Source organism: Eumetopias jubatus, unplaced genomic scaffold (genome assembly GCF_037043125.1).
Source record: "Eumetopias jubatus isolate StellerSeaLion01/CBP00866 unplaced genomic scaffold, mEumJub1_p1.0 scaffold_9, whole genome shotgun sequence".
NCBI classification, from domain to species: domain Eukaryota; kingdom Metazoa; phylum Chordata; class Mammalia; order Carnivora; family Otariidae; genus Eumetopias; species Eumetopias jubatus.
The window spans coordinates 97,628,300-97,641,052 of NW_028274815.1; the positions used below are offsets into that span (position 1 = coordinate 97,628,300).

Below are 12,753 nucleotides of genomic sequence, written 5' to 3' on the forward strand. Positions count from 1 at the left end.
CGGCCACTGCCGCCGCCTCTGATGCATTCAGTGGATCTTCCATCCGGGGCCCTGTGAGGGCTGCTTTCCCGCAAACTCGGGAGGACCCTTGGAGCCTCCGTTCCCCAGTGAGAAGCTAGTGGGGAGACCGACAGGCATACTGGCTGGTCCCATGTCTCTGGAGACGGGTGTGCCTGCCAGTTTCTCTGTGGTGTGGGAGGGGGGGTGCCATCTGTATTTGGGGCCGGCAGGAGTCAGGGGCTTGCCTTTGTCTCCGAGTCGGATGGTTGCTTGTGCAGTGGTGGGCTTCAGGGAGGCCCAGGGGAGCCCTTCCTGGGGCCTTGGACCCAAGTTTGGCTTAGGTGATTGGGGATGTCGGGGCCTGGAGGTCTCCCCAAGGTTGGGGTCTGGCTTCCTGCTGTGGGAGCCGCGGGGGGCCCTGGCCTACACTATTGGGGTGGCACGCCTGCTGCGTCTGGACGCAGCAGCTCTTTGGCCTGTTTCTGTGCATCTGAGACAGGCCTGCAGCACTGGTGTGCATGTTCCCTGAGCAAACGAGTGTTTCTGCCACTGGAGTTCTCCCCCAGCCCTCACCCCCGTGGCAGGTTCCACTGGCAGAGGCCCTGGATTGACACCTGGGCCTCTGCCCCCCAGCTCAGCTTCCTCAGCGCCCTTGGGCCTGGCCCTTGGCCCTGGACTCTTCCCTCCTCTGCACCTGCCTCCAGCCTTATCCCCCAGGTGTCCTGAAATAAATTTCTCAGTTGCAGCCCTTTCTCCCTACTGGCGTTGCTCCTTGCCTATGAGATAGAATTCAGATCCTTGGGGCCCGTGAAGATGTGGACCCATTCCAGTCTCACTTCTTCCAAGCCAGACTGCCTGTCCTTGCTGCCCCCACCTTGCACCAGCCCTCGCCTTCTCCATACCCAGCAGTGCTTGGCTAAAGCATCCCGCTTTGAAATCTCTCCCAGCACCGCTGCCGAGGCTGCATCCTTGGCCGCATGCCCACCCCACGTTCCCTTTGTGTTGGATCTGCTGCGTGGTTGCCACGTGTCCCGTGTCTCGTCTGCCTCTTAGCTGGCACTTCCACCTCGGACTTACCATTACAGGCCCAGCAGTTTGCTGACTGCCGGTACACAGTAGGAGCATACTTTGTGGATGGAGACTGTTGGGACCCGCCCGGCCTGGGGCAACCTGCGCCAGCCACTGGCGTTTTGCTGGAGCCTAGTGTTGGGCTGTTGCAGGGCCTGGGCCATAATCCCCTCACGGATGAGCAGCTGTTGGCTCCACCCTGTTGGCTGATGTGGCTAGATGTGAGCCGCGCGGGAGCGTTCCAGTAACTGGACGCCTGAAGAGCTGCTGCCTCACAGTACCCGGCATTGGAGCCCTGTAGGTTCCCTAGCACCAACACCTGGCCACTGGGGATCCCGGTAGTTATGTGAAAACTCTCCCCAGAGGACCCCGTAGTTGACAGTGAGGAAGAGATTCCTAAGTGCCTGTTTGCAAGACAAGTTAAATTTTAGGTGACTAAAGCTCCCAGCAGGGTCACAGAAGGGCACCTTGTTTTGGAATTTGCGGTGTTAGGCACATTATCCCATGCCGCATGCTCCTTGGTTGGGGGCCCAGAGAGGCAGAGGGCTCCTTGCTTTACATAAGGCCCCTTTAGCCTCACGAGAGGGTGCAGACGGAGCCATGCACCCATGCTCCCCACCCACCCAAGGCAGGAGCTGCAGGGCCTATGGGCTCTGCCACTGTATCTGCGGGGCTGGCTCCTGGGCACCACCTTTGCATGACTTCTCTGTCCCCTGTGGGAGTTGGAGAAAGGGCAGAGTCGCTTTAGCCCCCCTGAGCCCCTCCCTTTGTGTGTTGTCTGTTTCGGGGGCCAGGTGTGGTCATGGTCTGGGACACTCCTGTGACTGGGGCTTGATGGTGGCCCGCTGGTTGATTCTGGAGTGCTTTTTATGCCGGGCATCGTTGCAAACATTTTGGGATTTAATCTTTGCAGTGAGGCTGTGAGAGGGGAAAGATTGATTTTTACCCCCATTTCGCAGATGAGGAAACCTGAGACTAAGGGAGGTGAAGCAACTTGCCCAAGGACGCCCAGGCAGACAGGACTGAGCTGGAATTTGAGCCCAGGCCACCTGGCTCAGGGGCCTTGTTCTGACCATGGTTTCCCATTGCCCAAGGGCAGAGGTGACCTGCAGGCCGGACCTGGCCCACAGATGTGTTCAATCCCACAGTGGTTTGATTTATTTATTTTTCATTGAGGTAGCTGTCAGCACTAAAGGTCAGGAGATGACACATAAAAATCTCGTTTCTGGCTCTCCCTGGCAAGTCCGCACCTCTGAGAGTTCTGGCCCAGACCCCATGGAAGCCATCCCCTAGAGGTGAAGGAACATGTCCAAGGCCGCCTCACTCAGGAGGCTGCCCCCTGAGTCAGACCGGTGTTTGCAGGGCCCAGCCCCTGAGGCTGTTCACTGGGTCTCCTGCCGGACGGGTCTGGATTACTCCAGAGCGATGAGACATTGGTCCTGTCTCTCCACTCTTTGCTTTCCTGCTGTGTCCTTCTTCTTCGAGGCCTCCCTGCTTGTCCATTCCTGGTATTTCAGACTCACAGAGGTGGGCAAAGCATAGGGCTGTAGGAGCAGGCCCTCAGGGAGCTGACCCCACTAGGATTCACCGGCTCATGGTCTTTAGCAGGTTGGTGGCTTAACAGACAAGACATTGGTCTTTGACAAGTTTATTTTAGTGCCTTAAGATTTCACTCTTCGTGTATTTGCTGGAGATGTGTAACGCTCCAGCATGTGTTAGCTCCTGTTAGCACATTACTTGTTGGTGGGAGTCAGTGTGCCCATTTCCCAGGAACAAGCATCAAAGTGAGCTTAGTGCCACTGGTTTGGTGAGAGGATCTTGAAACGCAGAAGTAAATGCATTTCACATGGAGTCCTGAAGTTCTGGTTTCTGCTTCTAAGTACTTTTTTCTTTCATTTTTACTTCCCCTGCTTTGGGGAGAGTAAAGACGGCACCATTCTTACCTAAAAGACTTAATGAAAAATTGTAAAGTTGTGTCTCTCTAAATATAATTTAAAAGATAGTGTCCATATGAACATAGGGAAGGCCATGGAAGTTTCTCTGGGGAGATTGGGCAAGGGGCAAGGGAGAGTTCAATTTTGGGGCACGTAGCTTTGGATTGTTTCACTTGTTCAGGGTTTTGTGACTTGGTTCACTGAAATATCTAATAAAATGTAATAGAATTAGATTAGAAAGTTTGCATAAAGGTGAATGGCACTCACAGAATACTCTTGGAAACGTGCTGGGGTCCATCTCCCTGGCCCTCCAGGAGGGCAGCGCAGTTGAGACCACTGGGGTAGGTCTGTGAGGAAGCAGCCCCATGGCGAAGCATAGCTCTTTTATCTAGACGCAGTGCAGGAGGGACTGTGGGGCCTCGAAGGAAGGGTTTATCCACCATCCTTCTAGGCGAGTCTTCGAGAGAGGCCTGAGCCCCTGGTTGGTGTGAGGCCTCTGTAGGGACAGGGGCCACCACGGCTTTAGCAGGGCATGCTTGGGGTGCAGGGTCCCAGGGCTGGAAAGGAGTAGCCCAGCCTGTCCACCAGAAAAGACAGTGTGAGCTGCACCTGTGAGCTCTGTATGTAATTCAGACTTTCCTAGTAGCCACGCAATAAAAGGCAAACACGAAGCAAAGAGAATTAATTTGTGATATATTTTATTTAACCCAGTTTACTCCAAGTACTATCATTTCAGCATGCAGTCGATACAGAAAATTATTACAGATATTTTACTTTTTTTTTTCATACCAAGTCTTCCAAACCTGGGGTGTACTGGTACTTTGTAGCACACCCAGGTTCACGCCAGCTGCATTTCAAGTGCCCAGGAGCCCTGCGTGGCTGGTGGCCGGCATGTTGGGACAGCGCAGGAGTAGACCTTTCCTGAGTCAGGAAGGGACACTGCAGGGGTCAGCCTCAGAGGGGCTGTCCTGCCCCGTCTGACTCCAGCTGTGTCTTTGAAAGAGTAGACTTCCCTCTTCTGGAAAACCTTGGCAGTAAGCCTCTGTCTACAGGCTGAGGAGGAAAAGCAGGGGGGCTTGTAAACCAAAATGCTAACAGTGGGGTTTTCTTCCAATAGTGAACTCGAGGGGGGCTTTTGCTTTGTTTTTGGCTCAGCTGTAGTCAGAATGTTTTTTCTAGTGTGTATAAGTTTACCACTAAAATTATTTCATATTATATACATATCTCAATGAAAAGGAGAGAAGCTGAAGGGAGCGTGCACCCCACCCCCGCCTCATTTTCGTGACACCCTTGAGCGCTTAGGTCTTTCAGCCTGGTTATTTTTACTCTCCCCAGCTTCACTGGGGTAAGAAATTCTACGACGAAGGTGCTCATAGCAACCAGCTCGCCCACGCCCCACATTCCCCCCGTTAAGGTATCATGCTGACTGCTTTGACTTGCGATGAAAATATTGTGACTAGTCAGTGAAAATATTGTGACAGGCCAGAGAATTTAGGGTTGCCATGGAAACCTTCCCCATTCATTGTCCTCAGTGAGGTGGGCTTAGCCGAAGGTGCCTCGGCAGGCTGGCCTGTTTCCCTTATGTCACTCCTCTGTGGCTCCCCAGTCAGTGGGCTGTGGAGAAGATCCAGGCATTTTGGGGGGGGGGGGTTGCTGCCAGGTGGGGCACCTCAGTTCACCCTGTCCTGTCTTCGAGGCTGCCTGAGAGCCTGCAGTGTGAGTGTGTGTGTGTGTGTGTGTGTGTGTGTGTGTGTGTGTGTGTGTGTGGTGGGGGACACCAGGAGCACTGCAGAAGTGACAGGTGGCTATTGGCCTCCAGAAGGTCACTTATGGACTGACAAGTGGACAGGCCCGTTGTGGAAAGAACCAAGCCCAGCCTCCCCTCTCCTAAAACCGGCCTTAGGCTTCATAAAGCCGGAGATAGTGTTTGAACCCAGTGACTGGGAAGAGCCTCCTTCTGCCCTGGACCACAGAGGTGTAGCCTGAGAGATAAGAGCCTTTGCTTTCTGTCTTCCTCTCATAACTCTTACGGCTCTGGGGTCTGTGTGCATGAGGGGCCGGGGCCGTGGGGCTCGGTCATGGCAGGGCGTTTAACCTTGCTGGGCCGTGTGGGATGAGAACTGGACCAAGCAGTTTGCTGGAAAAAGAAGGAAGGAAAAAAGTAGCTTTGGGGAAAGTATGCCTTGCTTAATTCTGTTCATTTTGACGATAACATAGGAGGGGGCATCTCCCCCAATCCAGGAAAACAGCCTTTCTTTCCTCGGGGACCTCTCCCCCTCTGCTGTCTTTGGGCAGTTGGGAGGACCGTGCAGGGACCCATAGTCTGGTCCATTTCTCAGTACTCCGAAAGAGCTTGGGGAACCCAGGCAGGCTCTGCACTCAGCCTGCACAGTGCCAGGCAGCTGGACAGCCCTCGGCTCTGCCTGGCCCTGCTGCTTCGAGGCAGAACCAGCTTGGTTGCTGGGTCTGAGGGTAAGTCCCTGCTCCTTCTCTCTCACTGCACAGGGCCGCCGGACTCCGACAGCCCTCTCTACCTCCCCTACAAGACGCTGGTCTCCACGGTTGGAAGCATGGTGTTCAACGAGGGGGAGGCCCAGCGGCTCATTGAGATCCTGTCCGAGAAGGCTGGCATCATTCAGGACACCTGGCATAAGGTGGCCCCAACCCTCCCTGCTCTCCCCTTAGAGCCGGCGAGTTGCAGTACTCGCCTGGCCCTGGGGCCCCAGCCTCCCCTGAATGATCCCATTGGGCTGGCCGTGAGCGGCTTGCTAAGATGCACAGAGGTCATAAAATAGCCTCCACTTGCCTCTCGGCAGAACACTGCCACCCCTGTTCAGACACAGGCTGCATGACTCACCCCGCACACGCTTTGGCTTCTGCCCCAGCCCAGCCACAGAGACAGGAAGGCCGTTACGGGCCAGGGCCGGGCTCTGTGTTACACGCGCCTGACGGGGCACACGGGAGCTGCGGCCCAGCTGGCTTGTGGCTGGGGCTCGGATGCAGGACAGAAGGTATAGGGACACACTGTGTGGTCAGGGGGCCCTGTGACGGTCTTGGAAGCACCTTCCTCTGCTGTCCCACTGCCACTGGGGGCCACCTCAGAGGCTCGCACTTGCCCTGTGGTGGTGGCGGCAAGTGAGCTGCCCCCGGGAGATGCTGCGTGGCACGTGTTTGTTCCTTATTCCAGAGTCGGAACTGTAGGTAATTGTGCTAGAGAATTTTGTGGCACACTAGTGGTTACTGATGTCGGGGGGTGTCCTGAGAGTCAGGCCAGTGGCCCCTGCCCTGAGGCCAGTGGGGCTTACTCCCTTCCTGGCCCTCGCTGAGGTGGACACATGGTGCAGTCACAGGGGAGCTCCTCCCTCAGCGGGCCTTGGGGGAGGGAAGGGTGTCTCCTGGCGTGTGAGTGACTGGAGGAGGTCAAGAGGACCAGTCCTCCAAGGAGACAGTCCCGGACTCACCTCAGGCCACTATCCCCAAAGTAGATCTCCGCTCCCAAGGTCTCCACACTTCAGCTAGCAGCCTGCAGGCTTCACATAGCAGCTAAGGGGTGGGCACCGGAAGCAGTGACTCATTGCCCCTCAGTGGGGTAGGAAGAGGCCCTGGCCACCATTGGCCCCAGTTAGTGGGAAACACCATGCCCCTAAAAACTAGCCCAGAGAACCGAAGCTTTTGGTCTAAAGAGCTAAGTACAGTGGGCCTAGAGGCTTGGCAGCCCGGGTGGCTGAGGTCGGGGTGCCTTTCCCAGAAGTGAGTGGAGTCGGGGTAGAACCGGCTCATATAGAAGCCCCATCCCACTTGATCAGGGCCCTGCTCTCTCTTGTCGTGGGTCCCGGTCTAATTGGTGGAGCCCCTCTGTTAACGCTGCTCTGTGGGCACTTGTAGGCCACTCAGAAGGGCGACCCCGTGGCAGTTCTGAAGCGCCAGCTGGAAGAGAAGGAGAAGCTGCTGGCCACAGAGCAGGAGGACGCGGCTGTCGCCAAGAGCCGACTGAGGGAGCTCAACAAGGTACACCAGCGTGCACACCCTGTCCCGAGCACCCCCGGGCCGTGGCCAGTGCTGCCCCTGCATTGTGGGCCGGCCTTCCCGCCTTGGCGCCTGGCTCGGGCCTGCCGGCTTGCGACTGCCCCCCACATTGGTGCGTCTGTGGCTGGCTGGGAGCCTGACGACCTGCTGCTGGATTGCCTGTGGCGACCCTTGGCTAGCTGTGGGGGTGGCAGCCCCTCCCCATGACCACGTGACTAAGAATGTATGGACGTTAAGTCAGGGCTTAGGGCCCTCAGTTTGTGATGGGCCATCTTTTTAGGGTACGCACCCTGAAAGGAGGTTGGGCCCAGTGGATCCAAGGTGGTTTTGTTGAAAATTGGAGCAAAAACTCGTGGGGAGGGGAGTGAAGGAGCTGCTCTTCTCCCCTTTTCTGCTGTTTGTGGAGCAGACCTGCGGGGAAGTGGCTGGCTCCTTAGCATCAGCTGACGGCTTGCCACCCAGGTAACACTTGTACTTCCTGAATGATAGTCATGGGTCCGTGCTGCCGCCGAGGGCTGGGGGCATCATTCACGATGTGTCAGGACACATGACACAAGGGGCCACTCCCCTCACCCCCCTGGCCACCCCTGTCAGAACTCACTGGGCTTTGTCCCTTGCCTCTCTCTTGAGAGCCCTACCTCTCCCAGCCCACCCAGTTCGAAAGCTGTCTTTTTCAGTAAAATTCTGTGGCTTGCTCTCACCCTCTGGCTGCTTACCTGCCTTTTCTGTCTGGGCGGTAGGCCCAGGGAGATGGCCTAGGACTGGGGATGTCCCACACGGTCTGGCCCACAGCCCTTTCTCAGGGCCCCTCTGTCTGCTTGTTCAAGAATAGTCGGAAACAAGGCAGCCTGAGTTTCTGACCCCAGTTGGAGGGATGTGAAGTTTGTGCAGTGGGGATGGCAAGAGCTGAAGATGAGCCTCTGGGTGGTTACTCTTGGTTAATGCTCCACCCAGGAGAAGAAAAGAAAAAAAGGCAGGTCTCTGTGGCCTTCCTTAGAGCTCGGTAGGCTTCTGCCCGGTGGGCCCCATCATCTCTGTCAAGACTCTCCACATGCAGCCTTCATGTGAGCCCGTCTTGGCTCGTTGGTTAAATACAGGGGGAGACACTCACCCTGCTCCCAGGAGCTGGCTGTGCAGCTTCCCCGCCTTGGCTGGTGGCGTGCCATGGGCCAGAGTGGATGTGCCATGAAAGAGGGCCAGCTGGGCAGCACACCAGTGGTTAAGTCTGTGGCTTCAGGGAGCCTTCCTTCTGTATTCTCTTTCCGGACAACGAGAAATCCCTGTGAAATTTGTTGGTTCCCCCCCCCCCCCCCAATAAAGGTCAAGTGAGAAGAACAGGAGTGAGCATTCCCATGGCTGCTCGGCCGTGTGGCTGTCTGGCTAGTTCCTTGTGCCTGCCCCCTTGAATTTCGGCTGAGCTGGAGGTGTGATGCCTGAGTGGGTGCAGCCTCTGACAGTCACAGTGGCCTGTTTCTTCTCCATTCCTGGGGATCTCCAGCCACCGAGGGCAGGGCAGCGGGCGCAAGGCGGGAGTGTACCCCACAGGAGGCCCCTTAGATGCTGCCCCTCATGCTGGACACTTACTGCTCTCTCTCTCAGTGGTGGCCACTTGACAAGATTTCCAAAACCACAGTGGCAGCCCACCTGATAGGGTAACTCCCAGTCTGCAAGCTGCAGGGCCCTGTGAGCCACGCGGGGACACCCCCTCGGTGCTCATTACCCTTCCTGCTCCGAGGCGTCCAGCCAGGCCCACCTCCCCTGGCCACACTCTCCTCCCTGCAGCCCCAGGAGGCCCTTTTGGGCTCCCGAGTGCTGATGTGGTCCTGTGAGGCCCTCTTTAAGCTCTGCCAGTGGCTCCTAATCCTCAGACCGGAGCCTGCACCCCTGAGCGCCTGCTCCATCCGCTCCCCCAACACGTGGCCTTTCGTTGCCGCCCCTGGGCCTCTCCTCCTGCCCCTCCCTTCGCCTCAAAGGCCTTTCGCTGCATAGCTGGTTGGATATTTTCTCCTTATCTTTGAGGACTCCTTTGGCCTCCCTCCCTCGGGAAGCCTTCCAGAGCCCTGTTTTCTTCTCCCAGATTCCGGAGGTCATCACCACAAGCATATGTCATTGTGTCTGTCCCCTGTGATCCTGGCCACCTAGCCTGGCTCGGCCTCGTAGGCTGCTTGTTAGTGAGTGGCCACCGAGGCCCAGGGCCAGCACACAGCTCAGAGGAAGCCTTCCCAGCCCTGGGTGATGTATCTCCCCCAGGGCTCCGTGAGGTCAGCTATAAAATGGGGATCGTGACCCCCATCTTACTGAGAGAATGGAGTGAGACACTCGCTTGTGTCAGAGTGGATGCACAGTGGTGGCTACCTCTCCCGTTCGGGTAGATAATCAGTGAAGTGTCCCTTTGTGTTGACCTCATGCTCCTGTGGGCTCACCCCCTGGGCAGGGCCAGGAAGATGATTGTGTGACTGGTGAGGCCATGGGGTCCCAGATGGTCTCAGGGAAGGCTGGGCACCCATAGCAGCTCTGGCGCCCAGCGGCCACCGCATCTGCCTAGCTCCTCCCCTAGCCTCTGATTTGCTTCCGTCCCAGCCCCAGGGGACACTCTGGCCCTTGGGGATGTGTCTCCCTGGCAGCCCTGGCCTGGAGAGCAAGAGGATTTCCCACTTCTCTGGTCTCTTGCCTGGGATAGGGATGGGACAGGGCCTGGAATCTGTGAGATGCTTTGTCACCGTGGTCACCCAGGGTAGTTGGGCCCACACCAAGGTAGTTGTTAGCCTGGCTGGAGGCGCACTGGACGGGGAGCACCCCCAGCCCCAAGGGCCTCTTTGCATTAGCCTTCCTTCAGTTGTCACTCTGCTTCCCATGGCTTCCGGCCATTGTCATTCTTTCAGGAATGACATAGACTCCAGCCAACCCATCTCCCTTGACCAGCCCTTCCCACCCTGTGCTTTGCCTCCGTCTGAGGCTTTGGGTCCTCGGGCCCCAGCATCCTGTGCTCACCATGGGCATCTGACGCTGAGCAGAGCAGGTGCTCCCTAGGCTGAGTGGGAGGACCGAGCAGCTGCACCGGAGACCCAGGCCCTCCAGGAGTGGGGCCAAGCCCCTAGTCATGGTGGGACGGGCATTGTCTCTTTCCCCACCCCAGCATCAAGGCCCACTGCCTCTTCGGTCCTGATACAAGCCCTCGAGTAGCCGTCCCGGGGCCTGGACATCTGGGACCCAGCCTAGCCAGGGTGCTGTCACCCCAGCAGGGCTGAGCCAGTAGTCCAGGAGAGCGCAGGACCGTGTGGCGTGTTTATATAGCTTTCTGTGTCCGCTGCCTTCATGTGGCCAAAGCCTGACGTTGAGCCTCCAACCGGTGAGGCCAGCAGGGTTTTCCGGGGACCCCTTGTCTCCTGCTGGTTCTCTGTGGTGGCCAGCTTGGTGTGTCTGGGAACTCAGGAGGGAGGCCAGCCCCAGGTGATGAGGTGATGTCTGGGCTGTGAGGACGTTGGTCTTGCCTGACAGGCTCCCTCCCTCACTCGCCTAACTGCCTCTCTGCCGTCTGCACTCTCCTAGGAGCTGGCAGCAGAGAAGGCTAAGGCAGCGGCTGGGGAGGCCAAGGTGAAGAAGCAGCTCGTGGCCCGGGAGCAGGAGATCACAGCCGTGCAGGCGCGCATGCAGGCCAGCTACCGGGAGCATGTGAAGGAAGTGCAGCAGCTGCAGGGCAAGGTGGGCCGCGGCTGGGGGGCCTGGTCAGTTGGCGCTGGAGGATGCCGGGGGGGGGGGGGGGGGGGGGGGGGGGGGGGGGCGGGCGTGGTCTTCAGAGGGCAGGAAATGAGGCTCCCTCGGGCCGTTGTAGGCTGTGGCTTGTGGCTCTGTGCTTGGTGTCAGAGCACTTAACACAGCTTCATCAGAGGCAGCAAAGCCCGGAGCGGGCCTGAGGCTCAGGCCGAGTGCTCGTTGCCTGGAGGCTGTAAACGGAGGCGGAGGGGAGAGAGGACATGCGTGCTGGGGATCCCCCCCGCCCTGATGCTGGGACTGGGGCAGTTTTAAGGGGTCCTCCTCCCCTCTGGTGTGGAGAAGGTGATGCCCTTGGTGCATTTGTCTGTGGGCTGGGACCTCCCTGGCCTGGCTCCAGAAGCTGGCTCTCTCTGATGCCCCTTCACTGACTTTCCAGATCCGGACTCTTCAGGAGCAGCTGGAGAATGGCCCTAACACGCAGCTGGCCCGACTGCAGCAGGAGAACTCCATCCTGAGGGATGCGTTGAACCAGGCCACGAGCCAGGTGGAGAGCAAGTAAGCTCAGCACCCCCTTCAGACAGCACGAGGGCCTGTTCCTGGGGCTCCAGAGCTGGGGAGGATTCCGCAAGCCTCCCTTGAGGCTGTGCAGGTGCACTCTATGTTCTTACTGGACGTGGGGCTGGTGTGGCAGCCTTGCGTGGGCCCCCCACGTGAGCACATGGGGCTGGCAGTGCCCTTGCACACCCACCCCGTTGAGGGCTCTGGCCTGACTCTCCATCCCCCTGTCTGGTTCTGAGTGCTGGTGCGTGGCCAGCATCCTCACATATGGTCAAGGCCCCAGGGAGAGTTGGCGAGCCCCAGCCTGCCCGGGCCCAGTGTCCACGTGATCAGGGGCCTCTTGGGTCCTGGCTGGTGCTGGCATCTGGACTTCCTGGGGAGCAGATACTTCTTCCATGTCTGTCTTTACAACATCCTGATAGGGGGCTTTTCAGAACTTGTGATGCTGGCCCAGAGTATCAGGGGCTAGCAGAGTGTCCAGAATCAGAGTTCAGTGGGGATGTGCGGACCCTCTGTAGGCCTGAGCCCCTGGATTCTCCGCTGGAGATGGGGGCTCCTGTGCAGGAAGGGACATTTGCCTCTGACGCACTGGTAGTAAGGAGTAAATACCCCTCCACAGCCCTCGGCCCAGCCGGCTTAGCAGGGCTCTTGCTCTCAGCCTTGCCTGTCAGGAGCTCAAGTGCCAAGGGGTCCAGTAAGCTGGCCGACCCCACAGGGCAGCAGTGACCTCACCGAATGAAGGGCAGCGCGGCTCAGACTTCCTGATTTGAGCATTACAGTCTCAACAGGCTGGCCCAGAAGAAGCCCCATTGCGTTTTCTTTTGATTCACACTTTTTTGCCTTCTCTTGACCTGAAGTCTCCCAAAGGGACTTTCTGGGGTTCTGTGTCATCCCCAGAGCATCCCTGGTTGCCGAGAGGGGCGCTGACAAAGACAGAGGGCACTGGTGTCCTCTCTCCTTTAGCTGCAAGTCAGGTGGGGACACTGTTGGCCCAGGAGCTGGACCATGGCGGGGAGTCTGTGTCTTGTGTGTTTGGTTTTGCCGGGGGCAGAGGGGGAGCTGGGGCGGGGGCGGGCAGAGTCTGATCTAAAGGCCTCCTTCCCCAGGCCGGTCCCTTCTGTCTGGAGGTCCCCTCTGGGTGTGCGTGTGTGCATATCTTCATCTCCGGCCTGGCCTGTCAGCAGGCTGGGAGTTGGTTGGTGGGGGGTGGCTGTGGTTTCCTTAGCAGCTACAAGCAGAAGGTGAACGTGGGGAGGGAGGGACGCTCTGGCATCCCCTGTCACGTAGAATCCATTGCAGCCTCCTGAGAAAGCTAGGAGCCTGTAGACCTGTCACTCTGAGGTGGCAGCCACTGACTCATTCGTGGAAGCTCTGCCCTGTGTGTGGTCGGTGGCACCGGGCCCTGCCCAGAGCTCCAGAGCAGTTCCAAGGGGCCGCCCACCGAGCCTCCCAT

The 12,753-nt window shown here is 58.0% G+C and overlaps 1 protein-coding gene across 5 annotated transcripts in view; it reads left to right on the plus strand.

Moving 5' to 3' along the window:
* RRBP1 (ribosome binding protein 1) overlaps positions 1–12,753 on the plus strand; it is a 63,981-nt gene that overhangs the window by 32,171 nt on the left and 19,057 nt on the right. For all 5 annotated transcript variants that reach the window (XM_088026700.1, XM_088026701.1, XM_088026699.1 and 2 more), the window contains exons 3-6: positions 5,508–5,656; positions 6,888–7,010; positions 10,578–10,730; positions 11,179–11,297. In XM_088026700.1, coding sequence (XP_087882826.1) covers positions 5,508–5,656; positions 6,888–7,010; positions 10,578–10,730; positions 11,179–11,297 — 544 coding nt within the window. The remainder of the gene's footprint in view (positions 1–5,507; positions 5,657–6,887; positions 7,011–10,577; positions 10,731–11,178; positions 11,298–12,753) is intronic.